Genomic DNA, 21,041 nt, shown 5'->3' with positions numbered 1-21,041 from the left:
ATTTGAGATATTGTAAAAATGGACCTACTTGCTGCTGAGCTCATCTATGGTAGTGGTCATCTCATTGTGCAGCTCCTCATCAAACTTACTCTTCTGGGATTTGTTCCTGCAGCGGAAAGCACACAGACAATTAGGAAGAGGCAGACGGACAGGCACTGAGACACGCAGGCTGACTGGAACAGATGCTGGAAAACCAGATCAGGTCATGCAGGTTACTCAGGTCCAGTTTAGCTGCGCTTGGAGGCAGCTTGGTTAATGCCATTCTTAGCATTAGTTGGGAAAGGAGGAATATTGTTTGTGCCTGTGAGAGAGTTATGTAGAGGGAGTGTGCCGGATGCAGAACGCTGTCAGTTAGATGATCTCTGTGGGATTCAGCGGGAGTGTTTCTGCCGTGCTTCTGCTTGGAAACCCCCCTACTCTATCAGGAAGGAAACACTCGCCACAGATGCACACACCCAGATACACACAAGCCCCAGTCAGTGATCAGTGTTAATAGGAGCGTGTCAGTCCACTAGCAGAGGTTACAGGGTTTCTGATGGCACTTGAGATCACACGTTGTCCTGTTACAAAGTAGCAGCAGTAAGAAACAGAAGAGAGAGAAGAGCAGTATTACACCACTGCTCAGGTTAGTGTTGGGACAGCAAGGCTCTCCACTATGGCAGTAGTTCTCATCCTGGGGGACAGGACGCCATATAAACTTTTTTAGGGTGTGGGGAAGTCACAGAGTAGTTAAGAAGTTAGGTGCTTACTTTTACGCAACTATATTTGTTATATTGAAATTTTCTGTGTAATGTGTTCTCTATTTTCTAATTAATGATGATAAATGAGTCACTTTAGCCTCTACTCTACTCCCACAAAAATAAATCAATTCAAAAATATTTAAATAATCCTTCTGGAAAACTGCACAAAGCATACTGTTTTCTGTCTTCATTTTTTTTTAATGTGGAAATGTAGGAAAGCTTACCATCTTTTAAAGATGTGGCAATGAGCAAGCATTCATTATTGCTGAGGTGGGGTCACAAGCCAAAAGGTTGAGAACTACTGCACTAAGAGACCTTGCAGGCCATGAAGGCCCCACTCACTTATAGCTGCTGAACGGAGGTGCGGGCAAGGTGAACGGTTCCTCTAGAGACTCATCAAAGCTGCCAGGGCCCAACAGTAAGACACAAACACAAATTCATATGAAGAAAAACACAAGGCTAATGATGGGATAAATGAAAGTCAATCAAAAACAGTCAATAATAGCTAGATATAGGCTTGTGAACAAGTGTAGCACACACAACTTTTACTTTTAACCACAGGAAAAAAAAAACAAAACATTCTGTTCTGTAATGTCATCAAGCTTGAGTGGGTGCACCTCATTTCACTGTCACTTCAGCCTCAGACATGCTCACCAGCTGCTGCCTCTGCTACAGTGGACTGTGAATACATGAATGAAATTAACAATTTCCGAGATAAAACAAACCTCCATTCTCCCAGGGTGGAATGCTTGTGCTTTTAGGCACACACTTATCTTTTCTAATCACATTACTCCAGCCCACACTGTTTGTGTAGGTGAGTCCTGCCCACTAATCAGCAGCTACACTTTAAATATTTGTCTGTACGCTTACTGCCTGTGCCAGACGGGCAAAGAGAATTAACCATTATAAGCTATAACTGTAATCAATTTGTCTGTGCATTATTTGAAGCTAATGGAAGGGCTCATCATAGAGCTCAGCACTCCCACTACTCTGCAGGACTGGCTGCCAATGCAACACAACTATACTCAGCAGACCCTTAGTGACAACAATGTGTTAGTTAATGTTTTATTTGCAGGTTGTGGACTAACTCCTCTGACACTCCTTTTGCTTTGGGAACATAAAATATCTTATTGTCAAATAATGTTTGATTTTAACCACCACGACCAGCCTGGACTGTTGCAACAGTCTTCAGCTGCACAGTTTTGGTGAGTCTGTGCCCACGACAGCCTCAGATTTCTGTTCTTGGCTGACAGGAGTGGAACCTGACGTGATCCTCTGCTGTTGTAGCTCGTTCCCTTCAAGGTTCCAGGTGTGTTTCATTCTGAGATGCTTTTGTGCTCACCACAGTTGTAAAGGTTGGTTATCTGAGTTACTATAGCTTTTGTTTCAGCTACAACCAGCCTGCCCATTCTCCTCTGACCTCTCTCATCAACAATCCTAGGAGATGAGCAGTTTCAGAAATACTCAAACCAGCCCCAATCATGACACAGTCATAGTCAGTGAGATTGTACCCCCCCATTCTGAGGTTTGAGGTTAAGCTCCTGATCAGTATCTCCATGATTTTATGCACTGCACTGCTACATGATTGGCTGATTTGATAACTGTATGAATAAGCAGGTGTACAGGTGTTCCTAGTAAAGTCCTTGGTGATTATATCATGCATTGAGGCCAGGGATTTTTCACAGAGGCAGCAAGCCTTAAATCTCATACACATGAATTTTAAGGATCTGTACCAAACAGTCACCACTCAGACTTTCAGGTTGAACAGTAATTTTCTCATTTCCCCTCTCTAGATCCTGGCATTTACACACAGCAGCTCAGAGATGGTTTAGTACATACATACATTCCACATCATGTTTAACAGGAAGAGACACCAACCATCCTGCTTTACTGTAAATTACTCTCCACAAATAGAAAGTGTAATAAAGTGAAGGTCAAAAGGAAACATCACATATAACAAGTTGTCTAACAAGACTTTTAAGCTGTGATCACTGTCATAAAGCTTACCAACAAGTGACATCATTCTAACAATATTTCTCATCTCCCATGAAACCTATACATTGTGTGAATAGCTCAACATTGGAAGGACTGTAATAACAGCAAGAAAAATAAGAAAATCCTCCCTCTAAATGATTTGACATACTGTATTACACAACAGTATTAATAAAATATGATGGAACGATGACCACATTATTTGAACAGATGGAAAAATCTTGGCAGGGCAAAAATAATGGGAGACACTGTTTCCTGCTAAAGCAATAGCCATCAAGATGCTATTGAGCAACACGGTTGTTACATGGGCCGACTTCCAGGATGATTGTGTGTGAGCACACTCTATCTCTTTACCCAAGCCAAGTTTCATATTCACTCTGTTACAGTTTAATGTACCTTAAAAATAAAAACACCAAAGACTCCAAATGGGGAGTTAAATGTGTGGGTACTGTAACAGCTGAGACATGTCTTACCTCTCAGTGATCTTGGAGCCTGGGGCTGTTCGCAGGGGGATGTCCTGTAAAAGACAAGGGCAACATTAGGTACTAGAGCAGATTCGAATAATTACTACTCAAGTATTCCAATGTATTATTATAGATTAAGCTACCCAGCAGTACATATAGTAAATTGTCTTTAGAGAATTTGCTCACCTTGGTGCGTGGCTTTCCATTAACAATGGTGTCTGGGGTGAATCCCTCTCTGCTCTGGAGGTGGGCAAAAGGTTTGACGGCCCCCCACGATTCCAGGTAACGGGTCATACGCACAGATGCCCGCATCTTTAGACCATCATTCACTCGAGGTTTACGGGTGTTCAGTGATGGGTCCTTAGACTGAAGACACACAAATCATATAACCTTTCCAGTACACTGTAGGCGTTCAGCTGAAGCTCTAAGCTAAGTACAGAAATCAGAGTACAATCCTGTGTAATCCTGGCAGACTGCCATCCAACACTGCAGGATTGTGTAGAGTTGGTATGTGCATAGGTCACCTAAATTTGGTTGAAATGAATAATGCACAAAGGAATTTTTCCAGTTAACAACATTCATTAATTCATTATCTATACCGCTTATCCATTAAGGGTTGCGGAGGGGCTGGGGCCTATCCCAGCTGACACTGGGTGAGAGGCGGGGTACACCCTGGGCAGATCACCAGTCCATCACAGGGCCAGCATATAAGGACAAACAACCATTCACACTCACATTCACACTTATGGGCAATTTAAAGTCATCAGTTAACCTGACCTGAATGTCTTTGGACTTTGGGAGGAAGCTGGAGTACCTGGAGAGAACCCACGCAGGCACAGGGAGAACATGCAAACTAAACACAGACACCGGGAACCTGCTTGCTGCGAGGCAACAGTGCTAACCACTGCACCACTGTTCCGCCCCCACATAGCATTGGATAGACTATACCTATGAATTTAGAAATAAACTATAGAAAAACAGCAAAAGACCAACTGTTGACGTTATGCATTTTCTGGGAAGCTGGACAGAGAACTCACCCGTGGATCTATGACCAGGTAGGTTTGGACATTAAGCTCTTTTAGGTAGGGATCCCTAGTGTGGCCATTGCCCTCTTCCACTTCATAAGCCTTGTTCAGGTGCTTTAGAGTTGCCTCAGTGATGTGGACACGTCTTACCGAGTGAAGAGCAGGGGAAACAATAAAGCATTTGGCAGGGTATATATAAGTCATTTTTCTAATATGCACTTAATCAATGTGTTAAATCACAACACACAACAATGTGGCAAAGCTAAAAAATGATAATTACTTGGTGTTAATTGAATGTGAAATCTGTATAACTACTGGAGTGTAGGAATGTAAAATATATTTGTTCTAAAATACGATACACCAATCCTTTTCAAACATAACATTTACAGTGAAAGAGTTGAGTTGGGTTATGTAACAACTGATAATAAGCATCATATGGCGTGCAGTTGGACCGTCGCAAAACTAGATGAAATTCAGGGAAATTCAAAAAGCTTGTAAAATAGATGCAATGAATTATTCAGTATTAATATAATCAATATTATGATCATGTAGTAAGAAATTATATGTGTGGTTTTGATGTTTCTTGTTAATAAATTATGTGAGGCACTATGACAATGTAAAATATATATGTATATGAGGATTCTGAAATATATGACACAAAAGTAATTCTGTATCACCTACCCTGGGAGGCCTCCTGACTCCATGTGATTGGCCAGAGTGACGTCATGTGACCATACATCAAACTGCCATTTGCGAAGACCAATAACTCCACAGAGCACATTGCCCGAATGCACGCCCACTCTCATGTTGATATCCACTCCTGTGGCCTCGCGTACCTGCCTGAAGGAGTTTCACAGCAATACTAAAGCTCAGTGTTGTTGAGGGTCATTTCTCGAGGCCAACATGTGCCTTGAAGGACAATGTGCCTTGAAGTCCTTAACAGTCTAAGGATGACATTGAAATATGCCCTACTGTCCTTTCCATATCTATGTACGTGAACTCTTCTCTCTGTGTAAGCACTCTAAACACCAAGTCAGTCTTTCCTACTGTTATAATACATTCTTAAAAATGGCAAGTCATTTTCAACATGTGCCATTCTAGGTATTACAATGAAAGGCTTTTTTTCACTGAACACAAACTGTGTTTCCTTAAACTAGGAACATGACTGAGACTGACTCACTCTACAGTCCGACCTTACAGAATAATAAACCACATTAAGTTCTGAGAGGTTCTACAAATTAGTTTTAACACATTCCAATTACATAATTCACTGACTGTGATGGTTGACGCAAACTCACTTGATGGCTTCACACATGTCGAGGCCCATTTTGACACAGTTCTTGGCGTGTTTAGGCAGAGAGACCGGCAGCCCTGACACGCAGTAGTAGCAATCTCCAAGGATCTTGATTCGCATGCATTCGTTTTCCTGTATGAAATGGGAATGAAGACAAGAGATAAAACATTACAGTTTTATGCAACAAGACTGCAAATGTGGGTAAGCAGTCAGACGGGATATGAGTGCAAACACGGCAAACATGCCAACACATCGGGGCTGCCCGATACAACCACTCTTGTACTATTTAGACTAAGGTGCCTTGGTCATGCCACGGTCAATGTTATCTGTAATAACGACAAAAAGAATTCCTGAACAACTCACCTTGGCAATTTGGTCAAATTTTCCAAACAGTTCATTGAGCATGATGACCAGCTCCTTGGGAGAACAATCACTGGCCAACCGGGTGAAGCCGACAATGTCAGCATAGAGGATACTGAAAGAAAGAAGCAGCACAATCAAAGTTTAACACATGCACACAAAAGAAATGTCTGCTCTGAGCTGGAAAAATATCCAGTAAGTTAAGTCATTTACATCGTTCAACACTAAAATGAAATATAAGAACTATAGAAATTAGAAAGACTACAAGAGAAACCAAAAGAAAACTTTGATTTCAACACAATGGAGAAATGATTAGATATTGCAATATATCCATGCAACTTCTGTCTATTGGTTATTCATGGTGATCCACATGGCCAGGTTTTAAATTTGTTGGGGGATCATTCTTTGCTCATCACTCCATACAAGTGCTCTTTCAATCAGTGAATCAACTTTAGAAAATGACAACAACCACCTGAATGCACAGGTACACAACTGACCAGTTTGCAATAGGCCACAGGATGCTAGGGGCCATAAAACTAACACCATTTGTGTCCTGAAAATTTGAGCCGAAAAAGGCTGCTTCTCTCCGCACAGCTTCGTCAGCCCATTAGAACCAATTATGACCATTATAGCTCCTGAATTGGGAAGTAGGTTTGCAGGCAAAAAGCACCTGGCCCACCTCCCATTAACCTCCGGTGGACCTGATCAGTGACTGACTAAAAGGCCTGTCTGGTTCAACGCTCAATCATAGCTTGGCCATTATTGCGGCTGCCGGTCACAGAGGGACAATGATATCTCATCTGCCCTCTCAAAGACCCCGACACCACAAGGAAAAAACAGCTGGAAGTTTGGCAAAAGCCCAACCCACACACAACACCTGACTCCCTGCCTTAGCACGGCTAACTACAGTGGAAACTGAAATTTGAGCCCTCGCAACACCATGCTCATCACACTGAACTACAGGGCATGTCGACAATTGTGTGATGAATGTCATGCACGTAAATTACAGCTTGATGGGATAAATTTAATTTGACTTCAATACGACCATTGATGGGACCTCCCTGCTGCATAATAATTTTCCATGGACTAAATCCAAGTACACCCAAGATTTACAAGGTTTCAGACTATGTACATGGGTATTCAAAACAGATATCCATAACAAATATATCCATATCCATATAAATGTGTGTGCAATGGAATTATCCACATGTAATGAGCCTCACCGCATCTAGCTGAGGATGATTACCACCACTGACTGGTCAACAGCTGCAGTCTGGTCTGAGTACAACTGCCCATCAGTTGGCCAGCAGAGGGACACAGATACTGCACCTAATCTAACCTGTGCCCCTGCCTGATTGAAAACAGCCAGGTGCTCAATGAGACAGATGACAAAGCTAATGACTGGCCTGACTGGAGTAATTATAGGGATAGGTCAGAGAGGCAGCCTATCATTCAACACCATCTCACTCTGGCCTTAAATAAAGACGGCAGCACACATGACTGATGCCTTCACAATGACCTCTTAATGAACAGAGACCAAAAGGCTATTGTCTACACATTCATTCAAACAAAAGTACTTTAATAAACAGAAGGTAGATGATAATAATAGTCCAATCATTCTCTGTCTTTGCACTGTCTGTGCAATTCTAGTTTTATTTTTATTTTATTTTCAGCCAACAAGCAGAACTGAAAACCGCCTTTTAAAATGAATGTGATGAATCTGGAAAATATGTAATTGAAAGTGTTTACAATGTATTCTTACTGCACACTATGATGCAATTCCCTTATTGAAGTAAAGCAGAGACTGTATCTTGGCTACATTTATCAAAAAAAAATAAAAAATAAAAATGAGCTGGTGAGCCATCTGCCAAAGTTCAGTCTAAGCTGACCCAATATCTGTCAGCACTTGCTAAATTAATGAAACCCTTGTAAAACAAAGAGCTGTAACTGGGTCAATGCTCTGAAAACAAACAGGCATACTAATCTCCACTGTTACGAGAAGTGGTCAGGAAAATCTGCTTTTTGTGTGCACTTTTTCATGCCTCGTTTATGGCGTGACATGCACAGAGAAAGCACTGACCCAAAGACTGAGGGATTATAAAGTTGAGAAGAGGGATGAAATAGACAAGAGTGGGAAATTAAATAAGTTTGATTTAAGAACTCAGCTATTTTTAGTTTTGCAATATCACAGAATTGCATGCTTAAGACATACAATACTGGAAAAAAATCTCTTGACTTATGACAAGTGAAATGATTTTTGTAGAGGGACATCGGAATTATGTTTTTTTTTTAAACCATTCCAACCTATGGCTTTTCTGGTATTTTAATGTGTGTTGGTGGTTGTACCTGACATTCTCATGCCTCTTGACATAAAGGCTGTGAAAGTTATTGTCTTTGACCAGTCGCTGTTGCTCTGCTTTGTCTTTACAGTCTTGCAAACGCTCCATGATTGCCAGCTTCATCTTCATTGAGATATAGACTGGCAGCACAGACTGCAGCAGGTTCTCCTGAAAACACACACACACACACACACACAATTAGTTACATAACTGTAATTTAGGTGAACCAGGAAATTAAGCTTATTTGACTGCTGCACTCAATGTACAGTGATGAGTGGTAAAGCCCTGAAATGAAAAACTGTCTACCTGGGAACAGCCAGAGTGCACACAAACCACACCACACACATATACACACACTCAGACTCTCAAACCCATCTCATCATCATCTCTCATTCTTTAATATCCAGCGATACACTTCTGTCTCGTTGAGCATTTTTCGGAGCACTATTCACAAGATAAACTTTTCATTCAACCCAATTAAAAGGCATTAAAAGGCATTTAATTCTCTGCTTTTTTAAAATTTCATCTGTACCCACCTCTTCTTTAATGCTGCTATTGTAGTTATACAACAGTGGTAATTCAGTACTGTCCCCACCCCTTCAGCTGTTAATTGGAATTCAGAGCAGGTGTGGTTTGTAAAGGAACCAGCATGTTCATACAGGTTTAAACATGAACTGGTGCCAAATGCAGTACATTCAAACACCATATTATTATGCTGCCATTGCAGCCAAATAAAAAATGACAATGGAAAAATATGTCCGACTGTGTTAGCACTGGTATGGTGTAATACATTAATGCCACGCAAAATTACACACTGGAGTCATGTGTTCAAAGTTCAATGGCTTGACTAAGATGCAAACCTGAAGAGGCAACTTCTCAAGAAATGATTAATCCCTTTTCAAACCATCAGAGGCACGTCAGGTTAGATCATCTGACTACACTGGCTAAGTCAAGGCTTGTGAAAGTTTATCTACAAAATACTTTTTACATAATACAGCCACCACAAAGTGCTTTGCAGAGAACAAGTGGATGTAAACAGAGGTGACTGCATGAGAGAACAAATATAGGACAGATTTTTAGATATGAACCCTGAGCAAAGCTTGTGTGAACCAATGTGTGTGTCTGTGAGAAAGAGGAAGAGTTGTTTCTGTATGACTACAGCAGTACTTATTGATTTGTTAAAATACATTGCTTCAGTATTCACCTCCTTTAACCTTTTCCACTTTTTTGTAGAGGTGCAAAGTGAATTCAAAATGAATTACACAATGTTTTTTCTGGATCTGTCTTAGATCTGTCCTTGAAACATGAAATATAGATTTCTCATTTAAGCAGGTATTCAAGTGAACAAACATGTGAGTCTGTATTTCATCTTTTTTTCTTCCTCTTCACTTGATATTTACTTAAGATAGGTCAGGTGGCATGAGGAGTGTGTGTATGTGTGTGTGTGTGTGAACATTTATGTTCAATTCATTAAACGGATTTAGATCTGGGCTTCAGCCGGGCCACCTAAGGACATTTCACATTCTTGTTATGGAGCCATTCCAGTGTGCATTTGGCTGTGCGAATACTCCAGGTCAGTGTCCTGTTGGAGCACAGATTGTTCTCTAAATCTAATATACTAGAAATAACTCCTGAAGAATCTCCTGTGTTTTGCTCTAATCATGGATCATTCTATTTTCTTCTGCAAGTCAATGGAGCTGAAAATACTCTGACCCCATTGGCATGATGATACCACCACCACAGTTCATAATATGTCAGGGGTGTTATATGGCAGTTTATTCAGTTTTAATCTGAAAAGGCGCTTTGCAGTAGAACAAGCATTCAGATTACTTTTCATCAGACCACAGGATCTTCTGCTCTAACATGTCAGAAAATGTATGTGGATTTTTCCACAAGCCAAAGTGTGCTGTCACAAGCCTTTTATTTCCCTGTACTGTTTCTGGACTCTCTCCAGGTTGTAAAGATATCGCAGGGGCTCAGAAGGATGAAACTGCACCCTAACTTAATTTCTGTTATTGCAAAGAGGTGAATATGTTTTGACTCCAAACATTCCAACTTTTTACTTCTTAATTCATTTCTAAAAAACAAAAAATAAATATATTATATTAGTGTGTGTAAACCAAAAACAAAATAATCCATATTCAATTCAGGTTGTAACAAGATAAAATGTGGAAGAGGTCGTGAGGCTCGTCGTGAATTAGCTACTCACCTACAGCAGTTCATGTTTGTTATGTGTGTTTTTGTCTGTGGCTCTGCTGCAACCTGAACTGCTCCCATTCAGTCTGAATGACCTCTTACAAGGTTCAAATGACCTTTTTAGTTTCCCACTGACTCTGAAACATGAATGCTCACCTCTCAAAGTGCCCTTTGTATAGATGATGGTGTGCAAATGTAGGATGTGTCACATAATATGGCAATGCTACAAATGTTATCTATTCTGCGTATGAAACAACTTGTGTATGTTATATATATTACATATGGAAAAATGTGTTCGCTAATCGCTACATGCATGTAGTGACAGACACTTTGATTCATGGGAAAGAGGTCAATTTCAGAGAATTTGATTAGTGTTGGTTTCAAAGGGGAGTGTTAACGTCATTAAATGCCATTTTTGACGTACTTCACCCTCTGCCAAGAAAGAAGTGGGCGGGGGGGGGGGGGGGGGGGTGGTCACAGAGCTCCTCCTGCTGAAATTAATGTGGGAACTAAATGTGAGTCTCTGATTGGTTTCCCATTTGGAAGAGTTCTGGAGCTTCCCCCACCACACTATTATGTCCCTGTTCTCTTTGGCTAACTTTGCGCACCAAGCTCAAATACAACAGGAGGTTTAAATGTTAACGCTTGTATCATTCCTTTCTGTCCTCCTGGGCAACACTGCAACTTCCCTGTCAGCACATTTATGTCCTGTACTAAGCAACAGTCATAACAAATGACAAAAGGGAAAAATTTGTTTTAAAAATGGCCTCTGAAGTTGAAGCAAGTCAGCACAGATGCATCCAATTTAAGAGGCATCACAGGAAAATCTAATTTGAGAAGGATTTGTTAGTCGCAATGAAAACATCCATGGGAGAGTCAACATGAGGCCAGCCAAAGGCAAAAAGATTAAAGATGAAATAAAATTATAAGAGTACGGCAATAACAATTACTGGCAAGCCATTTTCATCATTTGTCTGTTATATATGTTTCCATTCAGTGAATTTATTAAAATACAGATGATGCGGTAAAATAATGCTAAATTAAACTGCCCATTGGGATTGGCTTAGAATATACACTGAACTTCTCCTTTTACTTATCACATAAATGTTTATTTTTAGGATACTTAAACTGTTCTTAAGTATTATAAACATGATTCCATATTTACGCATTCTGGGTAAACTTTGAGTGGCTTTGGAAACTGACTCAGGCTTTCAGTTTCAATGGCCAGTTCTTCAGCAAGAGTTATTTTATTTTTTTGAGCTGGGCTTTGAAAGCCAGTTTATTTCACTAACCTGTTGTCTCTTTTCTATCTCCAGTTTCATCCGCATGCTCAGACACCTAAGGGTGTCTTGGAAGGTCTGCCTCAGGGTTTTCTCCATCAGGACCTTATGGAAGGCTCCCACGACACTGCCACACAGAAACACCACTGCGTTGGACAGCAGCTACACAAGAAGACACAGAAGACAATGTTAGAGATGAAATTGATATTTGTTTACTTTGTCAGTGGCTTTAATTCTACATCCTGTTCATTTTTTCATCTGACTCTGACAAAACATAATAAAGCTAAAGTCTTAACTCTAGTTTTATTTTGTTAATCTAGTACCTAGTAGGATATTTAGATTTACATGTGTTAAATCTGAGTAAGTACCATATTCTAAGTCTACATAATACATGGGCTTATACACAATATTGTCTTTTAATATGACTCTTGTTTTATCTATTTAGCTTTCACAGTTTAAGTGTTCTTATATAACCTATGTACTTGAAGCCCTCAACACACTCCTCTAATACAAGCAACAGACTGCAGACATTAACATTACAGAAGTATTTGTGAATCATACTGGTTGAGATTTCATCTTTTCACCTGGTTGGGAAGGTCAGGACTTTTCTCATTGCTGTAAATGGTGAGATGCACTGCGAGGGCAATAATGTGGGACAGGGAGGAAATGATGCTCAGCACCACAGCGTACCACATCTGGAATGGCAGCATGGTGTACACGGTGAAAATGATGAAGAGGAAGAAAGGCACCTGAAAACATAAAGGTTTCATTATTTCAGGAAGTTATGTGCTGTGCCAGGACTAACTCTAATTCTACTAAATGCTGCATGCATTCACTTATTTTGTGTCATCTGGTATCTTAAAGGTGTTGTCAGACTTCTAACATAATAGTGCCTCTAGAAAAAAGAAGTGTAGGTTGCTATTAAAAGTTAATTTGATAGGATCAAAATATTTGTCATCCAAATATTTCTAGTACAGCTTAGTTCTGACTGAACAGACACTGTAGTCTGTTAACATATTTGTTGTGACTACACTTGTTGGTGGAAATTCCCCAACAAAGTCCATACCTAGACCTCAATCATAATAGAGGATCATAATATAAAAGTCACTTGAAAAAGGTAAAACCTGCAACTTAATCCTGCTGAGAGCTAAGGTTACCTGGTCCCAAGGCAGGATGATGGGGCTGCGGAAGATGAAGGTGAAGCCCATGGTGAGGTGCGTGGCCCAGACGATCAGGCCGAGTAGACGTCTCCATCGCTGCGAGAGTATCTCTGTGCAAACCAGCACAAACACGGCCAGGAATACACACAGGCTGCCGCTTACCACACTCACAAAGGCACAGTGTTCCTTTGCACTCTGCTCCAGCAGTCAGGGAGAGGGAGAAAAATAAACAAACATTTTATTACAGTCATACTGTTGTTGGTGGTGTGAGTGTAGTGGACAGCTGACGTACATTTGCAGGGTATGCAGCCCCTGCACTGGTATTTCATAGTAGAGTACTGATGAATATACTTGTAATATTTCAATTACTGGTATATGCATTTTTATATGGTAGAAGACATTAGACAACTTGCAGAAGGATAGTGAGACCGCACAGTTGTTACCTGACCTGCAGGAACATCAATTTAACTTGAAAAATTATGTTAGGTTTCAAAAATCACCAGGGCTGCTTTACACGACAAGATACAAGATACAGTCTTAAACATGACCACAAATTATTGTCCACTTTATTTTTTAGTCAGTAGCTCATTGTTTGTGTGTCTGACTGGTGAATTTGTGCGCCATTGCTTAAGCACTGAGGCTTATGCAGGATTATGCAGGAGTTTTTTTCCTTCACATCTGTCTCAGTATCATGTCCTGCTTGCTCCAGGCCACCATCTTCCTGATTGAGTTACTGTACAGTGAGAGGCAAGCAAGAGGGAAAAAGACTGTGCTGCGCAGTTGTGTGCATGTGTATGCAAGGAAACGCGTTTGAGCATGCATCTATGTTTGTGTGAATATGCGTGTGTTGTGTAAATGTAAATGTAGCAAGAACTGTTATGTGTGCACATGTGGGTGATTGTCTTTGCATAAGTGGGAGAGAGAGTGGGTGTCAGAGAGTGACCACGAGAGAAAACAAGGGGTTAAAAGAGCGCTCAAGAGTGAGACAGACACACAAAGTCAGTGTTAATAGATCTCTGCTCAGAGAAGGCCATCTCTGCATTGTATGTTGAGCTTTCTGGTTACCATGGCAGCATTGGAAAAGGCCAGATCTCAACTACAGCACTTTCTACTCCCTATGTACCTGTGAGTCTTGACAAAACCTTTTTGTAGTCAGTAAAAGAACAATTATTCTATATGAATAGGAGCTAAAACCACAAGAACAGATACAGCTATAATGTTCAACGCATGGCACCCAAAGAACTGGAAAAACTCAAACGTAATGTCTGCAGGTTCTTACTGACAGAAAGCTTTATTTATTTGGATAAAGAGTACTATTTATAGTGTGCTGCACTGCATGTCTATTGTGCCTTTGCACTAAATGTACAAATGATCCACTGCCAGATATTCCAGCAGTAATGTTGCCAGGGCAAATTTGTAATACATTTAAACAGTGTATGTTATTTATTAGGGACAACTCAAAAATATGGTGTAGATTTCGTTCTCTAACAATAAGCTGTGAAAAATGCCTCAACAACCAGTTCAGCAATCATCAATTATAGACAACAAAGGCATGGGTCAAAGCTACAGTGGCTGAAAAATTAGAAGTCTAAACTCCACGACCAACCTCAACAACACTCTTAACTTAATACCATCTCTCCATCCAATCAGGAGCTGAGATCAGTGGCATGAGTGGCACTTGGAACATTGGCTCAGCCAGTTTTCCTCGCAGCATCGCTCTTCATTCCATGTCCACAACTGGAGAGGAGTTATATAAGTTGACAGCAAAATTCTGACACTGGAAGCCACCTCCTAACAGGCACCCTTGCCCCTCCTTTGCATTTAACAACAGCATTATACGAGCTCCATCCCAACATTTCCCTCTTAACTCATCTGTACCCCTGGCAACTGCGTGCGTGAGAGACAGCTGAGAAGAAAGAGGAATGGAATGAGTGAGTGGGGGTGTGTCTGCAGATTGATGAGAGTGTGAGTGAATTTAGCATTTTTAACATAACAATATAAAAGAACGAGAAATTTGCACAGCATAATGTTGCATGCATGTGTCCATATGTGTATGAGTAAGAAAAAAATCAATGTGTGAGTGTATACGTGCATATACAGTAAGTGAGGGAGGTGTGTGAGGGTGAAACAGTTTCAATCTTTATATATGAGCATGACGACGAAGAGAAACAGAGTGTGCCAGGGAGTCAGCAGCAACACAATAGACGGAAGGTTACGGTGGTTTTTCCAAGAGGGGAAAGTAATATAATCTCTAGTGACAGAAGCTGTCAGTTCACTATATGAACAGTCAGACTGACTGCTCTGCTACCTGCCATCATGCCAAAATCAACAGTGTGCCGCCAATCAGCAGAAGACTGTGAATACATGCCTTTTCCCCTCACTGTCAGAACTATGATTACAGTCTCTACACTTTGACAGCTACATTGTTTTAACCTCCATTTTATGTTTTAGTTCTTTCTTGATCCATTTTCCACCATTCAGTTTGCAAACAAAGCCTTCAAAGATGATTTGGATCTAAGTTCAGCAGGGTGGTGTATTTTGCAGGAAGACAGTGAATAGGCCCACGCTCTAACCAAGTCAGCAGGCATCTCCAATCTCTTATTTTGGGGCAAAACTGAATTGCTGAATTCCAGGGCTACTGTTCTGTAGCTGACCCAGACCTCTGACCTCTCTGTAAAGAAAGGAGAATACATTTCTTGACAGAAAAGTATCATGAACTTTATCAAACATGTACTTGATGTTGTTTAACAGAGACAGTACTAACCTGTCCTTTTACCTAACCCAGAGAAAGAAAGTGAAATATGCATTCTCTATTTTCGTGTCTATTTCGGCACTGTCCTCCTTCATATTCAAACAGTTACACAATCACTCACTCATTCACGCTTCTCAGCAGCTGCACTGTTGTTGAAGGGGGAGTTAAGTGCTTTATTCAAGTAGCTGTCCAGGGAGAGGAGAGCATTTTTCATTTTTCACAGCCAACCTAGGTATTCTAACTGACCATCCAGTCACATCCACAGGTGTACCTACTGTAATAAAGCAGCCACTGAGTGTATAAGCTGTAAATTAGTGTAACAAAACCTGATCAGAAACATACTTCTCAGAGCATATCTGACATGACATGGCAGGAAAAACACAGGGGGAATTAATAGTATTAATAACAACTGGATTTGAATTTAGACGAGGCCGTTCCAGGTTGCTGATATCATACATACTGGCTCACAGAGCCACATCAGGGAACAAAGTCATCACTCAAGTCATTTGTTACATCATGTTTTTCCTGCTACGATGAGTCAAAATGTCCACTGTGAAGATATGATAGAACAGATATATGTAACTAGAAATAACAATACAGAAATGCCAAACAAGGTTTGAGATCATTTAGATATAGTGTCTTCAGTACTTGGTTTGTATGCCAGAGAACACTGCCTTGCTTGGTCATAATAGAAACAACAATGAAAAAAAAAAAAAAAAAAAATCTAAGAGATCCATATCAAGATTGTTTGTTCATATCACATGCTTAGGAAAACCTACATCAATTTTTAAAATATATTATATAAATATATATATTTATTTATTTATATATATATTTATTTTATAATTATTTATATATTTTTTTATAATTTATTAGTTGGTATTACATAAATATATATAATATATTATATAATAGCAATATCAGTATCTCGAAATTCCGGCATCAGTCGGGCTATAAAGAACAACCCACTAACTGCATAAACACTGGCTGAAAATAATATCAGAACATGCTGCTGAAAATTGTGTTTTCGTATCTAGAGCATCTTAGTTGGTAATTATATGGGTAATCTGATCATAATGGTGTCTTAATCTCACTTATCTGACATAATACAGTCAATTAAGAAATATAACATTCTCTGTGAGAGAAAAACAGATAATTACTGCTTAACGTAACTATACATAGGTAGGGCTGGCGTGGATATGTAACATACAGTCTGTCATTATTAAAAGTTCCAGGAGATGTGACTGCAGCGATTCAGTGTCAGTGTAAGTTACATTAAACATCTGCTGCAAAGCATTTTACACAGACTACACAGTTTCAGCAATGATTTCTGATGTTTAGTCCTGCAGCATAGTCTGAAGCCAAGTGTTATTACTGTTCTCACAATTTGCAGTCCATTGTGCACATTGGCAGTCTCAACCTTTATTCAACTCCACAATAAGAATTAACATCAGTTACCTGCCTTGTTCTAAAATGAAAGCACAACAGTGAGATTATTTAAGTTGAGAATTTACTATAACCTCAGACAACTCAGACTGGAAAAAATTTATGTATAAAACCATTATTCTGTTATTACTGCGTGTGTGTGTGTTACATTTAAGTGACCTATGCTGAAAGCAGTCAAAAAAGTTTGTGTGAAATGTCAGCACCTTGCCTTGTACCAACTACCATCTGGCCACCCCTCCAACCCTTACACCATAGGTACTGCAAGGGCATGAAAATACAATGTAAGAGCATTTCCATGTCAGGAGAATATGTCATAATGACACTTTGTCACTAACAAACAAGAAACAAACAAGTGTGAAGACTCACCAGTTGAAGGGCAAAGAAGAGGATGAGGAGGATTCCACAGGAGAGCATGGAGAGGCCCAGCAGAAGCACCAGCGGCTGATACTGGCTGATGCAGGAGAATTTGCGGTACAATGCCTCATGTTTAAGCTCCTGGTCATTCAACAGGTACTTCCCCTTTGCTGGCATGGCTAACACTTCTTACAGAGGCATAGCAGGTGTTAACAAGGAGCCCCAGGGAGCAGGAGTGTGTGTCTCCACAATTTTTGTGTATGTGTGTGAGAGAGAGAGAGAGAGAGAGAGAGAGAGAGAGCCAAAAGGGTTGTTAAAAAGAAGTCCACAGTTCTAGATCTGTTAGGGATCCCTTGTTAGCTCATGACGCTCAAGTGAAACTTGTGTTTTTCCTTTGGCATGGCATCTTCAGTGTTGTAGTTGCTTCTCTCACAGCTTCGTTGTAGATCTCTCTACTAGTCAACGTCTCTGTCTCTCTCCCCTTCGCTAGTCCTTTTGTGTCTTCTATCCTCTGTCTGGTGTTGGCAGGCAGACCTGCTTCATCCTTTGCCAGCTACTGTGTTGCTCCCTTCAGTGGGTTTGAGTAATAAGCCCGGGGCAGGGAGACACAGAGGAGGAAGGGAGGGGAGTTTAAGAAAGGGGAGGAGAGGGATAAGGAGGACGAGCAGGAGGAAAACAGGAGTCAGTGAGGACAGCAACAAAGATCATCAGGGATCCCACCAGGATTCAGGATATAACAGGCCAGTGAAGTAGGCAGCTCTGCTCCTTAAGAGGTACCTGGACCTGGAAGGAGGGGAAAGGGCAAGAAAAGGAAAAACAGAGAGGGAAAGACAAATATTTTACCAAAGGTTTGCTCACACAAAACAAAGGTATCACTGCCCAAGCTAAGACATTAAATTGAACAGAAAATATATTATTATATTGTAGAAACATTGTATTTCCCTTAGGCATCCATAATATATGGCAAAGGGCATGGCTTAACTTGAAAAAGGCAGATTGTAATCAGGTACTTCATATGACTAACTGGGAATACAGTGAGAGCGAGACATAAATATCCGGATCCCTTGATGAGCACATGCTTATGCATACTTGAACTCCGTCATTTCCACAATCCGGAAAACCCTGTCTCTGTTTATCTCAGGATACTGGCTCATTTTGGTCATAACTTTCATAGAAAGAAACCATAATAATGGGCCTCAGTGCTCCTGAGAGCAGTTGCTTTGGTGCCATTTACCGAACACTACAATGTTGGGTAAATAGCTCCTATATAGCGATCAACCATACAAACCACTATTATTCGCCCACCCCAGCTGAACTAACACACAAGTCAGAACCCCAGCTGAGGCTACAGGAACTGAGGGAGACAACAGGCACACAATCCAAAGAGAGGTGGACTTTGTGTGAATCTATAATCACTGCGTAAATACCAACAGAGTTCCCATCATTTTTACACTTATAAAAAAGAGCTGTAAACATAAAGCAAAAGCTGCAATATGAGCCATTTATCATCTCTCTGTCTACCAACAATAAGTCTGTGAGTGAGGGATCATGTTGTATTTACACTCCCGTGTCTGTGAGAAGATGCCAGGAAGACTCTGTCAAAACACACAGTGTGGATATAGACTATCCTTATCTCTTCAAACAATTAGAGACCTTTGGCTGGGGCTGCAAGAAGACCCTGTAATCACATCATACAATTCAGAGATGCCACAGTCTGAGGTAAGGGCTGCATTACGTTGATAAATACATCCTATAGCAGTGCTCCTGGAAAATGCTGAGATTGAAAATTCAATTGTTCAAAAACTAAAGAGGGGAGAATCTGCATGTAACTGTCTGGTTCTTGCTAATGTGAGCTCTACATATTCATTTGGGAAAGATGAGGAGACGCTGGCTCAGAGCTCAATAGAAACAATGTGAACTTCGCACCACTGTCAATAGAAACCTCATTTCCTCCAGTTGCTAATATCGCTAGTCCAGTGTGCATTGTGTGTGTGTAAGGCACTGTCACATGTTTGTCCCTCACATAGCAACTGTGGCAGATGCTATGTGCCATAAAAACAGTGCACAGACACAGAGCAAAGTGGAGCAAAAAAGAACAGAGCACACACACACCTGTTGCATTGTGTGTAAGTGAAGAGTCACTCGCAAGGCTTCAGTCTTGTAGTGATAAAATGCATTGCCACGGCAAGCAGTGTGATGACTGGCCCGATGTTGGTTAACAAACACTTTCAACTTTCCCTTTCACTGCTGCTGCTGGATGGAACAGCATCCAGCCAGCTCTCCCCTGCCTCAAATAACACAGCACTGGCGCTCTGAGGGCAGTAAAAGCAAGAAGAAGAGCAGGGAGGTAAAACAAAGCACAAAGTGGTGGTGGGGGATCGTGTCCTCCTCTTGCATCAATAAGAACCAGCTGCTCTGTGAGACAAGGACCCCAAGTACATGTTTACTGGCTGTTTACACTGGGGGAATCATTTACTCCACATACCTACTAAATGCCATGTGCAGCTCTTAAACCTGGGAACGCAGCACTGATGTACATCCTTAAACACGTTAGAATAAATGTCATCATAAATGTTAGACGAAGCAGAAATGAATATGTCAGCCATATATACTCTTTATGATCACATGCAGGAATGTTCAGTAAAGGTGAAAGCACTCATTTGATAGTCCATAATATTAAACAAGGAAATGGCAACACTTGAAAGCTAAACAAAACAACATTTGGGTTCATTAAAAACAAGGGAAATGCAGACGGAATCCAATGTTGTGCGGTAAGGGACAGTTTAGCTCAGACTCGTGAAGCAGTTAAATCAACAACAGAAACAGTCCAGGACAGTATCGTGTCTAAGAGGAACCAAGGGGGCTGTTATCACACCAACAGTAGACCTCAAGTGAACTACTTACCAACTGACCACCGGATGATGCTTCTCCTTTCTATCTGATAATCTACCCTCCTACTTAAAACAAACTGTACAAAGAAAAAAAAAAACAGCGGTTTCTTTCCGTGTGATGGCTCTCATGTAGGTGTTTACCCTGTAAGCCTAAGCCTGGAGTTTTCTTGTTTCTTAGAAATTCTCTAGTACTGATCAACCAGAAAGTGACTGGGAGACAAGTTGAAGCGCAATCATGGACCAAAGCCAGTATGTCTCTAAGCTACCATGCTCGATTTCTCATTAATGACTGAGTGCAACAAGGGGAGGAAGTGAAAAGGTTAATAAAATGTTCTTAAATCGATGATCAAGCTCAGTTGACTCAGGGATTTCAGCATTTGGAGGGTTTGTCTAGTCTTTAGACAGTTATTTGACACTGCAAAAACTCTCATTTACAAAATGTTAAAGCCCCTGGCCCTGATGGTGTTTTTTATGCTTCAACTCTAAAGTTACCATGGCAAAAAAGTAGCACCATCAGACCCGTGGTTGTGCTGTAGCTGGGAGAACAGACAGGGATGTACGCTTCAATAGAGCCGAGTCTCTCAGTGAGCGGGGATGAATAGCTGAAACTGTGCTGCATTGACTGCCAGGTCTTTCACTATGAAAGCTTGGCAATTGAGGGAATCACATAACAGCCTTGTAAACTGGCGTCACTGAATCCTGGAACGGCAGCCATACAAAAACCAACTAACGTCACTGTGCGCCTGCC

At 40.8% G+C, this 21,041-nt stretch overlaps 1 protein-coding gene across 4 annotated transcripts in view; it reads right to left on the bottom strand.

The window, feature by feature from the left end:
- Positions 1-21,041, bottom strand: part of adcy7 (adenylate cyclase 7) — a 52,121-nt gene that overhangs the window by 10,182 nt on the left and 20,898 nt on the right. For 2 of the 4 annotated variants that reach the window (XM_018666833.2, XM_018666834.2), the window contains exons 2-14: positions 17,415-18,185; positions 12,848-13,045; positions 12,275-12,439; positions 11,703-11,852; positions 8,222-8,382; positions 5,879-5,990; positions 5,520-5,647; positions 4,903-5,061; positions 4,234-4,366; positions 3,383-3,562; positions 3,206-3,249; positions 1,083-1,142; positions 29-106 (exon numbers count right to left, since the gene is read on the bottom strand). In XM_018666833.2, coding sequence (XP_018522349.1) covers positions 29-106; positions 1,083-1,142; positions 3,206-3,249; positions 3,383-3,562; positions 4,234-4,366; positions 4,903-5,061; positions 5,520-5,647; positions 5,879-5,990; positions 8,222-8,382; positions 11,703-11,852; positions 12,275-12,439; positions 12,848-13,045; positions 17,415-17,579 — 1,733 coding nt within the window. In that variant the 5' untranslated portion in view covers positions 17,580-18,185. The remainder of the gene's footprint in view (positions 1-28; positions 107-1,082; positions 1,143-3,205; positions 3,250-3,382; positions 3,563-4,233; positions 4,367-4,902; positions 5,062-5,519; positions 5,648-5,878; positions 5,991-8,221; positions 8,383-11,702; positions 11,853-12,274; positions 12,440-12,847; positions 13,046-17,414; positions 18,186-21,041) is intronic. The other 2 variants (XM_018666835.2, XM_051076879.1) reach the window with 1 other exon arrangement.

This window comes from Lates calcarifer, linkage group LG2 (genome assembly GCF_001640805.2).
Source record: "Lates calcarifer isolate ASB-BC8 linkage group LG2, TLL_Latcal_v3, whole genome shotgun sequence".
In the NCBI taxonomy this organism is placed as follows: Eukaryota; Metazoa; Chordata; class Actinopteri; family Centropomidae; genus Lates; species Lates calcarifer.
Note: the sequence above shows the minus strand (reverse complement) of the source record. Positions and strands in the feature narration are given on the sequence as shown.